The sequence below is a fragment of the Hyperolius riggenbachi genome, chromosome 1 (assembly GCF_040937935.1).
Source record: "Hyperolius riggenbachi isolate aHypRig1 chromosome 1, aHypRig1.pri, whole genome shotgun sequence".
NCBI classification, from domain to species: domain Eukaryota; kingdom Metazoa; phylum Chordata; class Amphibia; order Anura; family Hyperoliidae; genus Hyperolius; species Hyperolius riggenbachi.
This window is the reverse complement of record NC_090646.1, coordinates 338,830,890-338,848,975: the sequence shown is the minus strand read 5'-3', so window position 1 is coordinate 338,848,975 and position 18,086 is coordinate 338,830,890. Positions and strand designations below refer to the sequence as shown.

At 44.6% G+C, this 18,086-nt stretch overlaps 1 protein-coding gene across 7 annotated transcripts in view; it reads left to right on the top strand.

The window, feature by feature from the left end:
- Window positions 1-18,086, top strand: part of LOC137511336 (phospholipid-transporting ATPase IK-like) — a 377,608-nt gene that overhangs the window by 204,459 nt on the left and 155,063 nt on the right. For 6 of the 7 annotated variants that reach the window (XM_068233975.1, XM_068233976.1, XM_068233972.1 and 3 more), the window contains 2 exons: window positions 3,044-3,114; window positions 4,922-5,004. In XM_068233975.1, coding sequence (XP_068090076.1) covers window positions 3,044-3,114; window positions 4,922-5,004 — 154 coding nt within the window. The remainder of the gene's footprint in view (window positions 1-3,043; window positions 3,115-4,921; window positions 5,005-18,086) is intronic. The other variant, XM_068233977.1, reaches the window with a different exon arrangement.

Genomic DNA, 18,086 nt, shown 5'->3' with positions numbered 1-18,086 from the left:
GGTGGGAGAAATAACTCTGTAAATGGACAATTGTGTGTAAAAAAATCAAAAGATTGTCATTTACAGAGGTATTTCTCCCACCCAGCATGGGTATGTGTAAAAATGCACCCCAAAACACATTATACTACTTCTCACGAGTACAGCGATACCACATGATTGGCACTTTTTTGCAGCCTAACTGCGCTAAGGGGCTCAAAGTCCAATGAGTACCTTTAGGATTTCACAGGTGATTTTTGTTTCAAGACTACTCCTCACGGTTTAGGGCCCCTAAAATGCCAGGGCAGTATAGGAACCCCACTAATGACCCCATTTTAGAAAGAAGACACCCCAAGGTATTCCGTTAGGAGTATGGTGAGTTCATAGAAGTTTTTATTTTTTTGTCACAAGTTAGCGGAAATTGATTTTAATAGTTTTTTTTCACAAAGTGTCATTTTCCGCTAACTTGTGACAAAAAATAAAATCTTCTATGAACTCACCATACTCCTAACGGAATACGTTAGGGTGTCTTCTTTCTAGAATGGGGTCATTTGTGGGGTTCCTATACTGCCCTGGCATTTTAGAGGCCCTAAACCGTGAGGAGTAGTCTTGAAACCAAATGTCGCAAAATAACCTGTGAAATCCTAAAGGTACTCATTGGACTTTGGGCCCCTTAGCGTACTTAGGGTGTAAAAAAGTGCCACATATGTGGTACCGCCGTACTCAGGAGAAGTAGTATAATGTGTTTTAAGTTGTATTTTTACACATACCCATGCTGGGTGGGAGAAATATCTCTGTAAATGACAATTGTTTGATTTTTTTTTACACACAATTGTCCATTTACAGAGAGATTTCTCCCACTCAGCATGGGTATGTGTAAAAATATACCCCAAAACACATTATACTACTTCTCCTGAGTACAGCCTAGGTGCGCTAAGGGGCCCAACGTCCTAATCACAGGTCATTTTGAGGCATTTGTTTTCTAGACTACTCCTCACGGTTTAGGGCCCCTAAAATGCCAGGGCAGTATAGTAACCCCACAAGTGACCCCATTTTAGAAATAAGACACCCCAAGGTATTCCGTTAGGTGTATGGCAAGTTCATAGAAGATTTTATTTTTTGTCACAAGTTAGTGAAAAATGACACTTTGTGGAAAAAAAAATCAATTTCCGCTAACTTTTGACAAAAAATAAAATCTTCTATGAACTCGTCATACACCTAACAGAATTCATTGGGGTGTCTTTTTTCTAAAATGGGGTCAGTTTGTGGGGTTCCTATACCGCCCTGGCATTTTACGGGCCCAAAACCGTGAGTAGTCTGGAAACCAAATGTCTCAAAATGACTGTTCAGGGGTATAAGCATCTGCAAATTTTGATGACAGGGTTAACATCCCGCCGGCGCTTCCGTATGGCCGGCGGGATGTTGCGGCGGGTGAGCGGTGACAGGCGCCGGCGGAGGATCGCGTCACGGATGACGCGATCGCTCCGCCCATGCCCTTACAAGGACCGCCGCCTCTGTGGGTGAGCTGGTCCTTGCGGGCTCCACTTCCCGGCCGCCCCTGTGCGTTAGGCGGTCGGGAAGTGGTTAAATGCAGATGTAGGATTTGCCATAACTACATCCTGTAGTAGAGGCCTCGCACAAGTCTTATTTTTCAGACCTTCACCCACAGCCCCACTACGCCCACTCGACCCTAAATCCGCTTTCTGGTGAATCTGGTACCCGCACACAACCCGCAGGCCTCCAGACCCCCGACTCGCTGTTTCTATTTTATTATAAAATATATATTGTTAGTCTCACTGGAAGGCTGTAAAGTTAGTAAAACCTATTTTTATATAAGCCAAAAGATTTTTTATAAGCCAAAGAAGTGTTTAAGATCTTTTTTTATTTTATTTTTTTACTTTTGACAACATTTTAACTAAATTATCTCATGCTTGCTGGCTTGCTTGCTTTCACTATCTGCGACCTGACCCACACCCGCAGCCTGCTACCCACAACCCGACCTGCAACCCGATTAGAATCAAAACGTGAACCCGAACCCAACCCGCAATTCAGGTAACCAGCAGGTACCTGACCCGATGTAGGCCTCTATCCTGTGGTAAGATATTCCACATTTTAACTCTTACTGTAAAGAAGACCATCCTAATTAGCAAAAAAAAGTTTCCTCCACATGCAGATCTTGTCCCCTAGTCCCTTTGCACAAGCCTAGAAACAAAAAGCTCATCCGACAAACTCTCATATTGCCATTGCCCTCTGATGTATTTATACATATTAATTAGATCTCATCTAAGATGTCTTCTCCAGAAGAAATAAGCCCAGTTTATCAAACCTATTTATAAAATTATATAAAACGCATATCTGAAGGAGTGCACATAGGGCAAGTGCTATAGGCGCCCCTTTGTTACTCATCTCCCGGGGTGCATCACAGAGCAAAGAAATCCCCCCTCCCTCCCAGCCAGGCTCCGCTCCACACCAGAGCATCTCCAGAGTCCTGGCACCTTCCCATTATGTGAATTTAGCTGTCCATTACGCCGCCACGGACGTCCCAACAGCACAGGGCTTTGTGACACTAACAGTGAGTGTCATGAAGTGTTCACCTCGCCGGTTGCTGCCAGCTTCCCATACGTCATTCCGTTGCCCCGGCAATGTCTGCACAGCTCGCCCCTCCTGGTTGGCCGCTTGCGTGCTATGGGGGATGACGGGAGATAGGAAGCCCAAGGTAGGTTAAAATAATTTTTTTAGCCTTAAGTATTCCTTTAAGTTAAAATTTCTATCCATTCTACAGCAGGCCTCTGATCTGGAAAGAGATCTACTCTGAGCTTGCATATTGCTCAGGGTCTACACTAGTGGGGTTTAAAGAAATCTTATCTAGCGTAATACTGCTATAGCAATCAAAGGATGAAGCTGAAATTAGAGATGATGATTTATGTAAGTCTTGCTGGAGTGTTGGAAAATCAGTGACTATTGGGTCTGCAGTGTGACGACAATCTCTAATGTAACTGGCAATGCATTGTTAAGGTTTTCTGTGCAGTATATTTGTAGTCAATAATGGATTCTCTTTCATCAACAGGCAGACATGATACTTTTGTACAGTACAGAGCCAAACAGTCTGTGTTATGTAGAAACTGCAGGCATTGATGGGTATGTTGTATGGCTGTGTGTCTCTGTCTTAAATAAGTACATACCGTAAAGCATCACAATCTTTCTCAAAACAAATTTATGGTTTGTCTTTAAAGTATTCCTGTATTGAAAATTTTAGACCTGTTGAAAAAATAAACACCCCACAACTCACCTAGTCTGGGTTCCCTTTCCTGCCTTTTTTTCCCTGTCACCTCTCCCTTTCCACCTCCATGTCCTCTAGTACCTGCCGGCATCTTCACCGCTATGACAATGACCTAGAAGTAACCCAAAAGAACTTCAGGGTCAGCACCATAGCAGTGAAGATGCCAGCAAATACGAGAGGACTGGCGGCGGAAAGGGAGAGGTGACAGGACAAAAAAGACAGCAAAGGGAACCAGGAGTAGGTAAGTTGTGCGCTGGTTTTTTTTTTTGACAGGTCTAAAATAGAGGGGTTACAAGTACGGCAGTACAAGGGAGGATAACCAGCCATTTCCTCCCCGATTATATTCAACTTTCTAGTCAGTCGAATATTTTGGCTGACTAGAGTGGGGGACACGGGGGACACTGAACTGAAAGGATGGTGCTGTGGCACATGTCCCAGCACCATTGACAAAATGACACGTACAGTATATCAATCAAACCCCCTCTCAGTTCAGGGGTGACAAACTTCATGTTCCTCCAAATCTGAGTTTTGATCTGTAACTCCCTTTTAGCTTTCTATCTTCCAAACTTTTTTTTCAAGGTAAGATGTCATAGGGCCTAATTTATTAATGTACTCCTGAGACAGTTACAGTAAAGAAGAATATACACTATCTTGAAAATTTGCACAGTTTTTTTTTAAATGTAATCTATTATCTGGCAAAAAAATGTACATTCTCCTAATTTATAAGATTAGTGTATTTGCATTTATATCAGTACTGCATGCATTCACAGGAAGAACCTTTTTAACCACTTGAGGACTGCAGGGCTAAACCCCCCTAGTGACCAGGCCATTTTTAGCAAAATTGGCCACTGCAGCTTTAAGGCCAAGCTGCAGGGCCGCACAACTCAGCACAGAAGTGATTCCCCCCCCCTTTTCTCCCCACCAACAGAGCTCTCTGTTGGTGGGGTCTGATCGCTCCCCCATGTTTATTTTTTTTAAAATAAATATTATTGTTTGCTGCTTTTCTTTAAAAACCCCTGTTTCTTTAAATTTTTAAACCTCCCTCCCTCCCCAAAGCCAGCCAATTATGGCGATCGGCTGTCATAGGCTTCTGCCTATGAGAGCCGATCGCTCTCTTGTCCCCCATGGGGACAGCCGCCCTCCGAGCATGAGATGCGTGCGCACCATGCGCGCGATCTCATGCAAAACAGAGCCCCAGGACTTTACGCCAATTGGCGTTAGGCGGTCCTGGGGCTGCCGCCGCGGCCACGCCTGCTGGCATGACGCGGGCGGCAGAAGGTTAAAATATAAATTTAAGGCTGTCCAGATTATAATTAAAAAAACAAAATCTCACTGTTACTGTATTTATGCAACTGCAACCATATAGCCAATATTTCACTAACCTTTTTTTTTTAATTTCTCACTATTGTTTGCCATACCTATGTTAAAATTGACAATGTTTGCCACCTACTGGCAAGCTATAGCTAAAAAAGGTATATAGTACACTGCTGTTCATGAGTAATGTTAGTCAGTTTAAAACGCATGTTCTGTTAAGGCAGGTGCTAGATTTAGGACAGTTGTAGAACCAAGCACTGTGTCCAAGGTGTCTACCAACACCAAAGTAATGAAAAGAAATATTTTGTGTGTTAGTCACACATTCTCACTACAATATTTGACTTGTTACAGAGAGACTAACCTAAAGTTCCGGCAAGCCTTGACTGTTACACACTGTGCTCTGCAGAATGAACAAAAATTGTCAGAATTTGATGGTGAGTAGTCAGTTCATCAGTTGATAACTAGAAAGTGGCTTTAAAGATGGTCATAAAGCAACAGTCCAAGAATGCTTTACAAATAAACACCTGGGCAGCAAGTAAAGTCACACAGGAAGATTATAAGCCTGTTCAGGAAATGCTGCCATGTGTTAATGCTAGTCACCTGTGTTTTATGTGGTACAGTTTGGAGTCTGAGTTATAATCAAATCCTGGGGTGCCAGTTTATTACACTTCTTAGTGGAACTGCAGCATCGTGTCATTATCCTGGGGGGGAGGGAATTACACAAGCTAATCAGTCAAGGCTAAACATGACCGGGAGGGCAGGGCTGCATTCAATATACAGCAGTAAATATATATATTTCTGAAAAGTTACCCCCTCGGCTTATATGCGAGTCAGTTGAGCAGAAAGGATGGTGGAGTAGGTTTTGTTACTGGCAGAGGAGCATAAGGATCGTGTACTAGTGATCCTGCTCTTGCCATCTGGCTCCCTGCTGGGTCCGTGCCCCCATTCCCTGCAACAAGGAGTGCAGAGTGTGCTGCTCAAGACTACCTGTGTCCCCTGGCTTGAGGAGTGGAGTGCGCAAGCAACGTGTCAGTGGGGCAATGATTGGGGATTCTTCCTATTCTTCCTGTGTGGCATTCGCTGTCTCATATGTATGACACCATCTAGTGGTGTCTTGAGACACAGCTGTATCATCCTTGGGGCACATCTGGCTATAGAGAGGGGGGCTGACTTGTACTGGGGGCACATCTGGCTACTGTGGAGGGGGCTATACTGGGGAGGGGGGCTTATATGTGAGTCAATCACTTTTCCCTGATTTCTGAGGGAAAAGGGGGTACCACGGCTTATACGCGGGTCGGCTTATATGCGAGTATATATGGTGTATAATATATATATGGTGTATGTATGTATGTATGTATGTATATATATATATATATATATATATATATATATATATATGTGTATGTATATTAGGTGTTTCTGATGCTAAAACTAGGAAAATTACAGTAAACATGTCCTGAATAATTTACTGCATTCTACTGCATGTCACTACAGTTTCTCTTTAACATTTACAGGTCATGAATGTAGAATTTTATGCCCAAAATGATGGCCAAATTTCTATATGAGTTTTCTGTAATGATCCGTTCAGCTGGCTGCACAGGCAGACAGCTGTTTGACCATTCCTCTAGTCTGTGGGCTGCAGGTCTCTGGAAGAGAGAACTGTCTTTTCTTTGCAAGTTGCAGACCTGCTCTGCTGCTGAGGGATTTGCATACATTTGTTATGCAAATCGCCTAGCTGTCTCCTTTGAAGGCTGGCAGTATAAAAGCCAGGTTCTCCCAGAATCCTTTGCTGGTCATCCTTCATGGTTTGTTACTGATGAACTCTCCTAGAGTATCAGCCCTGTTTGTTTGCTAAAGTTTATCTTAGAGTAATTCTTGGGACTGCACTAGGCAGCTCCTCTAGTGCAGTTAGATTGCTTTATCTGTTCTGCGATTGTCCTGTCGCCAGCGGTGGTCAACAGGAAATCGTTCTGCCTTTCTGGGGGTGCTAACCAGAGCAGTGGTTGCTACTGGTAGCCCCTTCCGTTCATCTGTTTGGATCGCACTAGCCTCTAGCAGTAGCGGCTGTGGATCCTTCTGATCTGTATTCTTTGAGTGTAAGCTGGAGCAGTGGTTGCTACTAGCTACCTCATCTGTCTGTCTTGTTTGGATCACACAAGCCTCTAGCGGTAGGGGCTGTGGATCCTTCTGATCTGTGTTCCTGGAGTGTAAGCTGGAGCAGCGGTTGCTACTAGCTACCTCACCTATCTCTCTTGCAGTGGATCCTGCTAAACCTATTCTGTACTTGGTTCACACTCGCTCTGGCGGAAAGAGCAGTGGATCCTGGTAGCTCTGTTTCAGTACTTGGTTCGCACTCGTTCTGGCGGAAAGAGCAGTGGATCTTTCCTGTCCTGTCCCTGAACCCGGATCGCACTCGCTCTGGCGGAAGAGCGGTGGATCTTATCTGTCCTATTCCTGTTTTCCGTTCGTCTGTCTGTCTTGTCTGATACGAACGCTTGCTGTAGGCTCGGTGAGGTAACCGTTAAGCAAGCGCTCGCGTTCTCTATTTTCGCGTTTGTGTGTCATTGGTTAGTTAGGGTGGCCTGCTTGTCTCTGTTGTGCTTAACGTGCGGAGACCCCGCCGTAAACGCGTTCGCTGTTGCGAATGAGCTAGCGTTTGTTGTTTTCCTTATCTCTCATTGTGGTTTGCTGTGCCTTTGCTCCTTTTGAGCTCTGTCTTGATTCGGTCTTGTGTCACTTCTGGCTATCGTCTCTCTCCTGTGATTGCGTTCCCGCTTTGTTTCTGTTAATGTGTGTTCACAGTCTCTGGGTGGCGACTAGTTTGGTGGACACACATTTAGTCTGTGCTCTCTCTCTTAGTATCTGTACAATTCCCATCTGGCATCTGTGGCCGTGCGGAGGCTGTAATCGTCTACACTCCACAGCTCCATCTGCTGGTGGGAATTGCCCTCTATAGGTGCATAGCACCTAACCTGGGTTCTACCTTAATTTATATGCTTGTGGAGGATTTCTGCCGTGTCAGCGCGCATCTTGTGCGCTGACCACGGAAACGCTTCCGCAATCGTTACATTTTGCCATTAGTCCATACCAATTGGAATCCACATTGCCAGATTTAAATGTTGGAAGGAGGATTACAATTGGAGTACTGGTCTCATCCAATAGGTCATTTTGGCAGGATTTAAATATGCTAACTACTTGGTTCCTGGTTGATTTGCACCAAGGAAGGAAAAGATTAATCAAGCAAGTATACTACAGAAGTACAAAATAAAAAGAAGATTAAGAAGTTGCTAAACAGGTGTGCATTACAATGCTGTATTAAAAAAAAATGAAAACCATGTATGTACGTTTTGTAAAATAAAAATATTTTCACAATATTTTTTGGGAGGGTATAGTTTGTTGTCTCTTCTCTTGGGTAGGTCACGTTTAACTGACTTCATGTCATTTTAATCACAGTTGAATAAATAGCTTTTTCATTCAGGTTGTACCAGTCTCATTGGACTGTTTGCTGTTTGGTCACTGGTACATAGGCTTGGGCACACCAGCATCTTTGTGAATGGGTGCACACCCCCACCAACATTGCTTCACTTGGGTAGAAGAAGCTATTTGGTCACCCTGTTATCAAGTGTTCACTCACCAGATAGTAACATAAGCTCATTTAATAAGCCCCCGTTTTGTAGTAGACTACAGTCCCTTAATATTGGAATACTGGGCCAAGGGTGCTTTGTAAAGGAAATAAGGATTTTCTGCCCCCCCCCCTTCCTTTATATATATATACACACACACACACACACACACACAACCTGTCTGCATTGTTGATTGCTATGTGGGTTAGTCATAGTTCATGGGAAATGAGACACATGCTCACTGGCTCTTCCTTAGTGGCCACTGAACCCTGCATGTCTGGATACAGCGTTATTGACTGTGTAGAGGTGGAGGACTATGATGCTTTCCTTACCAAGCCATACTAAGATGTAGAGCCACAATTTTCTATCCTTTAACTTAGTAAATGAAGCTTAAAGAGAAACTCTGACCAGGAATTGAACTTTATCCCAATCAGTAGCTGATACCCCCATTTACATGAGACATCTATTCCTTTTCACAAACAGATCATCAGGAGGCTCTGTATGGCTGATATTGTGGTGAAACCCCTCCCACAAGAAACAAGAAAAGTACGTACTCTTGGCAGTTTCCTGTCTGTGAACCTTGCTGCATTGTGGGAAATAGCTGTTTACAGCTGTTTCCAATTGCCAAAAAAGCATGCAGCAGCTACATCACCTGCCAACAGTAAAAATGTCACCATGTGATAAATGTCAGAATGTAAATCAGGGAGAGGAAAGCTTTTACAATGGGCAAACGCTGACTAAATCATTTATACATAATTATTGTAAAAATGAAGCACTTTTTTCATTACATTATTTTCACTGGAGTTCCTCTTTAAAGAGGAACTGTCGCGAAAATCTTAAAGAAAACCTGTAACGAAAAAACCTCCCCTGGGGGGTACTCACCTCGGGTGGGGGAAGTCTCCGGATCCTATTGATCTCCATGCGGAGAGCTGCAACAGTGCCCATGCACTGGGCAGATAAATAAATTAGTGCTTGTCAGCCTTGTCGAGGGAGGATTCCGGGACACTTCTGGGTAACTAGCACTGGACTGCCTGCAGCTACAGCGGAGGTGAGTACTCCCCAGGGGAACTTTTTTTTGTTACAGGTTCTCTTTAAAATTTAAAACACATACAAATAAGAAGTATATTTTTCCCAAAGTAAAATGAGCCATAAATTAATTTTCTCCTATGTTACAGTCACTTACAGGTAGTAGAAATCTGACATTACCGACAGGTTTTGGACTAGTCCATCTCTTCATGGGGGATTCTCAGCATGGCCTTTATTCTTTATAAAGACATTCCCTGAAAATGATTAATACAAAGATGCTGGCCAGCCTCCCTGCTTGCTGCACACCTTTTTGGCAGTTGGACGGAGCAACTGCCATTCACTTAGTGCTTTTAAAAATAAAGAATACCCTGAGAACCCCCCTATGAGAAGATGGGCTAGTCCAAAATCTGTTGGCAAAGTCAGATTTCTACTACTCACTGTAAGTGACAGCAACATAGGAGAAAAGTAATTTATGGCTCATTTCACTCTGGGAAAAATGTACTTCTTATTTGTTTGTGTTTTAAATTTTAAGATTTTTGCGACAGCTTCTCTTTAATGTGTGTATGACTACTTCATATTTACAAATATTTGGAAGACAAAGTTAATCCTCTATAATAAAACCCCTGTGTCCCTGCGTGTGCTGTCTCTGCGTAGCTGGGTCCGTGCTTTTTGCTACTGCGTATGTGCGCAGCACAGACCCAGCCTCACAGAGACAGGAAGACGGGGCCAGGGAGCCAGGTGGGCGAGAGCGAGCGGCTGGGTGTGTGCACGGCTGGTGCGCGCAACGTGTGCGGCAGGTGCGCAGTAATATGCGGCGGGCGGCGTCGAGAAACACAGACCTTAGAACCCGTTTTTAAACGGGCTTGGGTCTGCTAGTGGTAAGTATAACAAAATATTTTTTAAAGAGAGTTTTTTTGACTTTTTCATTGCTTTACAATAACTCTTTCATACCACACTTTGCCAAGTACCTTATAACTGGGATTTTCTATGATCTTTTTTTTTCTTTATTGCTTGAGTTTTTAAAGGGAATCTGAAGTGAAAATATCTTATAATGATTTGTATGTGTAGCACAGCTAAAAAATAAAACATTAGCAGCAGAGATATATTGTTAATAATATTTGTAACGATCGGTGTCAGCACACAGAGAGAATCTGATTATTGGTGATCTGCAGTATCACCAAGAATACAGATTATACCTGATTATTGATGATCTGCAGAATCACCGATAATCTAAGTATAACTAAGCTCTGGACACCTTTATAATGTGAGTGTTTGGTGCAACAGTAATGACTTTGAGTAAGACCACCCGAGGAGCAGGTGGTCTCTGGCAGTATGGGCGATACCGCCTTTTGGGAAGTACAAAAAGCGTCCAACAGCCTGAGGCCTCCAAAGGGGTGGAGTCCCAGGCTGAAGGTAGGAAGAACCTGTGAGTGAGTGACACCTGAAAGGTGGATGTCACTAGCAGGTCTGGAGACTATCTCTAAGGAGAGAGATAGCTCTCTAGGTCGGGCAAGCCAGGTCGGAAACACACAGACAGACAAGGTACATAGACAGAAGGCTGATTCGGTATCCAAAGGCAGGCATGGTTTGGCAACAGATAATCAGATATGCGTAGGTACCGAATCAGAAAGCAGAGGGATAGTCAGGAATGCAATAGGTCATAACAGATATCAACAATGCCTAGTCTTGGGTGTGAGGTCCGTGGTCTCTACACCCTGGAACTAGTCTGGAGTATAATATGATGGTACAGAGTATTCCTAGACTTGGGTGTGAGGTCCGTGGTCTCGACACCCTGGAACTAGTCTGGAGTATAACAGAATGATAACACAAAGTTCCTAATCTTGGGTGTGAGGTCCGTGGTCTCGACACCCTGGAACTAGTCTGAAGTATAACAGAATGATAACACAAAGTCCCTAATCTTGGGTGTGAGGTCCGTGGTCTTAACACCCTGGAACTAGTCTGAAGTATAACAGAATAATACACAGAAGTAATCTGGCTCAGTGTGAATTCCCAGGTCCTCCTGGTTCTAACACACTGTAGGATCTGACTAAGGTCTGAGTGCTTCCACGTAGTGTTCGCAACGGCAGACAACTTGAGACTGACCAGCAGTGACTATATATAGCGCGGCGCTCTCCGGCGCCACCCATCAGCGATCAACCAATAGCCACTTGCTTTGAGGTCAGCTGACCAACCTGGTCAGCTGATCCCTCCTTGTTTGTCATTAAGGTTCTGCCTCTTAGCGCGCGCACGCGTATTCCTCAGCCTGTGTGAACTAACAGGCCCAGCCACACCAGACGCACGCTGCTGCGTGCAAACCGCCGCGCTGGACGCGGAATCAACCGCCTTGTCGCCAGTACACGCGGCGGCTTTTCCGCGTTTTATCACAATATTGTTTCCAGTACAGGAGGAGTTAAGAAAACATTAGCAGTAGAGATATAGTGTTAATAATATTGTTTCCAGAGTTTAGAAACTTCAGTTGTTATCTATGCAAAAGAGCTTCACTGATCTCTCCGACTTTCAAAGTCTTCTGAAGCTTATTATCTCAAATATCTGTCACTGTATTTTGTGCAAAGGAAAGTTCTGCAGAGGAAAGTTCAAAAGTTCATTAGCCTGCTTTGTGAAATCATTTATAATGCTGAGTGTAGTGTGCAAATTGCAAATATTAGGAAATGATAGATATAACTGAAAATAAAAATAGGAGACTATTTTCTTTGCTACTAATATTGTATTAATTATCTCTACTACACAGCCAATTCATTATATCATATTTTTGTTCACTTCAGTGTCACTTTAAGAGCATTTAACAGCTACTAAGTGTAAGGTTTTCTAACTCATCTCCAAAGGCATCAGTCAGACACATTACTGACAAGCTGTACAGTGATGAGCTGTACAATTTAAGTATTTTAAATTAAAAATTAAGGTTACCTCACCTCCCAACAAGCTACTGACTGCGATATTTGGATATATACAATCTGCATAATTATATGCTGTAACTGTGCTAGGGGTGGGTGTGGTTATGCATGCTCACAGGGGATTATAATTAAAAACAAATTATGATAATGTCCTGTGATCATGCATAACCATACCCAACCCTAGCACAGTCACAACATATCATTCTCCAAATTGCATATATCTAAATATTAAAGTCAGTAGCTAGTTGGAAGGTGTGGTATTTTTAATTTTAATTTCATTCTCATTTCTTTGACTCTTAGGCTTTTGGCATTGTTCCCATGAAAAGTAGCATTTGCATTAGCATTTTGCATGCGTGATATGCAGAAACAAAAAAGTATAACACAAGGAAGACAGGAACCCTGGTGTAGTATTATGGTATCAAGTTAGTGTGAGTACACTCACACTCTTCTGGTTGCCCAACATGCAACCAGTATAATCCCATGTGAGGAAGTACCTTCCCCGCTCGGCCTTACAGGTACAGGTGTGTTCACTTCTCCAAAAGCAAAATACATTTATCTGGATTTTAAAAAACTATAAAATCTAAAATTCCTGGGTGGAAACACATGTAGCTAGTGGCGGTGGCCAATAAAAGTATAAAAAAACTGAAACTGCTTAAAAGGAAAGTAACTATAAGCTTACCTTCAATGACAACATTTTATTAATAAGGACAAAAACAACATGTTTTGTGGCCTGAAACCACTTCCTCAGATAATTAAGCCTTGTCTTAGATACAGTTTTGAACAAGGCATATTTACCTGAGGAAGTGGCATCAGACCACAAAACACATTGTTTTTGTCCTTATTAATTAAACTGTCTAAACTAGCTACATTTTTTTTTGCATACAAATTCCTTTGCAGTAGCTCTCAAGGTTCACAGGTGTCAAGTCTTTCAATCCAATTTTGGTTGCATACCTTCCCCATAAACAACACCTACAAACTAAAAAATATAGTGCAGATTACTTAACTTCTTCCAGACAGCGGTGATTTAAATCTACGCCCTGTTTTGATGCTGATATACCTGCTAGGGCGTTGTTTTTACATCACTGCCGCCACACGTTCTCACCGCTCTCGTCGCTGTCTCCCCACCGCAGCTCACTCGCCCTGCCATCCCTACATTGGCAGAGCTCTGTGAGACGGTCAGAAGCTGATTTCATTGGCTCCTGACCCTGTCATCAATGTAAGCAACTCCCATTGGCTTACATTGATCACATGGTTAGGAGCCCATGAAAGCGGCTCCTGACCGGCTCATGTTCAGCATGGATGCCGGTAGCGGCGGGTATGTGCAGTAATTCGTAGGTATCTGGCAGTTTCTGGTACCAGCGGTCTCTGGTCTTAAGGGGGCAGAGACTGCTGGTACTGAAGTGGTTAAATAAGAATATCACCAAGTGACATTTTCTATAGCCAAACAACTACAGGTGTGTATGCAAGTAAGAGGGGAGACCAGCACCATCTGACACTCGTACAAGCCCCCTCCCTATTTCTCTCGCTCACCATCAAGCCCTCTTGCTATATAGATTTTAAAATCAACCACTGTAACTAAATCTTCACTCTTCACTGTACAATGTGTAAAATCTACTCATTTAATGAAAAGGTTTAAAAAGTAATGTCTGTACAGTAAAACAGTATAAAACAGCATATAATCACCCTGTAGAAAAAACAACACAACAACCAAAGAAAACTTGGTTGATTTATAAAGATGTGTAAAACGCAGGTACCAGCACTGGTAAGCAAAAAAAAAAAATCACAATATGTAGAAAACCACACCAAAACCAGTAAATGCTGCTCAATTGCGTATTTAATTGGCAAAATTGCAATACACATATTAGTATTGTTCAATGCCTGTCAATGAAAGCACATGCAAAGACTAGATAGATAGACAGACAGACAGACAGACAGACAGACAGACAGACAGACAGACAGACAGACAGATAGATAGATAGATAGATAGATAGATAGATAGATAGATGGATAGATAGATAGAAAGAACATAATATTGCTGTGTATAAGTACAGCCTTCACCTATTTAAAAACCTTAATGTCACTTTGGATCCAATCTACAATTTTAGGAGTTTAGAAGGGATTCATTATAACAATTTTTAATAAAAAATTGCCCTCAGTGTATTCTTACTATTTCCCCACTAGATGGCACTAATATCACTATTCAGAGTCATCCAGGCTATCTAATATCACTATCCAGGAAGTGTGATTTTTTTTTTTCCGCTGCATGACTCTGCTATTATAAATTAGAGTGACCAGATTTTTGTAGGCTCAACCTGGGACGGGGTGAATTGGGGGGGGGGAGGGGGGCTGCGCCGCGCCGAAAAATTTGGTGTCTGCAGCGCGCGCAAAAATGGGCGTGGTCATGACATTCTATGGGCGGAGCTAACAGAATAATGCAACAGCGAGGCATAAGAAAGCAGTGTTTACGCCGTGATGTGGTCAAACGTGGATTCACATCATAGGTGTGCAGAAACTGTGTGATGCTATTTAATAGTATGCCATAACCGCAAAGCAGGAAACACAGCCAACTATGACCATTAAATAATAAACGCAATGGGCAACATTTCAGCACAAAATAATCGCATTGCGGGCAAACATGTCAGCATAAAATAAACGCAATGGGGGCAAACATGTCAGTACAAAATAAACGCACTGCGGGCAACAGTGGCGTAGCTACAAACCTCTGGGCCCCGATGCGGAATCTGGATGTGGGGCCCCCCCCCCCACGGCAACAACAGCCCCCCCCTCCCCCGGCAACACCCGACGCACACACATATCCGAATCCCTATAGCCAGCTATAGGTCCCCCCAGTATAGGTAGCAGGGGCGTCTCTAGCCATTTTGTCACTCCAGGCGAGAAAACCTGTGGCTCCCCCACGCCCCCTGATGAAACTAATCGTAGCGCAGCAATGTTTCACCATAAGGTAAAAGTAATGCGCCAATGATTCACTTAAAATAATCATAATGCGCCAATCTTTCACCAGAAAATAACCATAACGCAGCAATAATTCACCAGGAAATAATCGTAATGTGGCCAGCATTCACCAGGAAATAATCGTAATGTGGGCAGCGTTCACCAGAAAATAATCGTAATGTGGCCAGTGTTCACCAGGAAGTAATCGTAATGTGGCCAGCATTCACCAGGAAATAATCGTAATCTGGCCAGCGTTCACCAGGAAATCATAACGTGGCCAGCGTTCACCAGGAAATAATCGTAATGTGGCCAGCGTTCACCAGGAAATAATCGTATGTGGCCAGCCTTCACCAGGAAATAATCATATGTGGCCAGCGTTACCCAGGAAATAATCGTATGTGGCCAGCGTTCACCAGAAAATAATCGTAATGTGGCCAGCGTTCACCAAGAAATAATCATAATGTGGCCAGCGTTCACCAGGAAATCGTAATGTGGCCAGCGTTCACCAGGAAATAATCGTAATGTGGCCAGCGTTCACCAGGAAATAATCGTAATGTGGCCAGCATTCACCAGGAAATAATCGTAACGTGGCCAGCGTTCACCAGAAAATAATCGTAATGTGGCCAACGTTCACCAGGAAATCGTAATGTGGCCAGCGTTCACCAGGAAATAATCGTAATGTGGCCAGCGTTCACCAGGAAATAATCGTAATGTGGCCAGCATTCACCAGGAAATAATCGTAACGTGGCCAGCGTTCACCAGAAAATAATCGTAATGTGGCCAGCGTTCACCAGGAAATCGTAATGTGGCCAGCGTTCACCAGGAAATAATCGTAATGTGGCCAGCGTTCACCAGGAAATAATCGTATGTGGCCAGCGTTCACCAGGAAATAATCGTATGTGGCCAGCGTTCCCCAGGAAATAATCGTTTGTGGCCAGCGTTCACCAGAAAATAATCGTAATGTGGCCAGCGTTCACCAAGAAATAATCATAATGTGGCTAGCGTTCACAAGGAAATAATCGTATGTGGCCAGCGTTCAGCAGGAAATAATCGTATGTGGCCAGCGTTCACCAGGAAATAATCGTAATGTGGCCAGCGTTCACCAGGAAATAATCGTTTGTGGCCAGCATTCACCAGGAAATAATCGTATGTGGCCAGCGTTCACCAAGAAATGATCGTAATGTGGCCAGCGTTCACCAGGAAAGAATCGTATGTGGCCAGCGTTCACCAGGAAATAATCGTATGTGGCCAGCGTTCACCAGGAAATAATCTTATGTGGCCAGCATTCCCCAGGAAAGAATCGTATGTGGCACTGGCCAGCGTTCATCAGGAAAGAATCGTATATGCCTATATATATATATATTATTTAATATCCATCCCAGCTACTGCTTGCCAAGTGATATGGGCGGGCGGGGGGGGGGGGGTTGGGGAATCAGGGCCAGCCAGGGGGGCATATAAAAAAATTATCAAAAGCAGCAGAGGGCACTCACTGTGAGATGTCGTCTCTGTCGCCTCTGCAGATTTGTTTGTGCGCACTGCACAGTACTGTAGCCAGCTGCCAGCCGGTGGTAGCACTGGTCACACGGTGCCTTCAAGCCTTCATGCGTGTGACAGGCGGGGGGCGGAGTTAGGGGCGGCGCCGACGTGTAAAACTAGCGTGCGGCGGCCGCTTGCTCTGCACAGAGAGGGAGGGGGCGGACCAGTAGGCGGCGGCACCGCACATATAAAATAATGTGCGTGCTGCTCGCTCTGAAAGGAGGAGAGGAAGGGGGCAGGCCAGTAGGCGGCGCCGGGCACAGGCTGAGCTTCCTGTCACAGCCGGCGCCGACCTGAAAGCAAAAAAAAAAAAAAAAACACATGCACACAGCGGCGAGAGAGCGCCCACTTCCTCCCACAGCGCTATAGGCAAAAATTTATAGTTGCCTAATGACACAGACGCCCCTGATAGGTAGCCAGGCATAGGTACGCCAGTATAGTTGCCCCCGGTATAGGTTAGCCAGGTAGGTGCCTCCAGCATAGGTAGCCAGTATAGTTGCCCCCAGTATAGGTTAGATAGGCAGGCGCCGCCAGTACAGGTTAGCTAGGTGGGTGCCTCTAATATAGGTAGCCAGAATAGTTGCCCCCAGCATAGGTTAGATAGGTAGGTGCCCCCAGTATAGGTTAGTTAGGTAGGTGCCTCCAATATAGGTAGCCAGTATAGTTGCCACCTGTATAGGCTAGCTAGGTGCCCCGAATACAGGTTAGACAATTAAGTGCCCCCAGGTTAGATAGGTAGGTGCCCCCCAGTATAGGTTAGATTAGGTAGCTGCCCCCCAGTATAGGTTAGATGAGGTAGGTGCCCCCCAGGATAGGTTAGGTAGCTGCCCCCCAGGATAGATTAGGTAGCTTTCCCCCAGGATAGGTTAGAGTAGGTAGCTGCCCCCCAGGATAGGTTAGAGTAGGTAGCTGCCCCCGAGGATAGGTTAGGTAGGTAGCTGGCCCCCCAGGATAGGTTAGGTAGGTAGCTGGCCCCCCGGCCCCAGGATAGGTTAGGTAGGTAGCTGGCCCCCCAGGATAGGTTAGAGTAGGTAGCTGCCCCCCAGGATAGGTTAGGTAGGTAGCTGGCCCCCCAGGATAGGTTAGGTAGGTAGCTGGCCCCCCAGGATAGGTTAGGTAGGTAGCTGGCCCCCCAGGATAGGTTAGGTAGGTAGCTGGCCCCCCAGGATAGGTTAGGTAGGTAGCTGGCCCCCCAGGATAGGTTAGGTAGGTAGCTGGCCCCCCAGGATAGGTTAAGTAGGTAGCTGCCCCCCCAGGATAGGTTAGGTAGATGCCCCCCCAGGATAGGTTAGGTAGGTAGCTGCCCCCCAGGATAGGTTAGGTAGGTAGCTGGCCCCCCCAGCATAGGTTAGGTAGGTAGCTGGCCCCCAGGATAGGTTAGGTAGGTAGCTGGCCCCCCAGGATAGGTTAGGTAGGTAGCTGGCCCCCCAGGATAGGTTAGGTAGGTAGCTGGCCCCCCAGGATAGG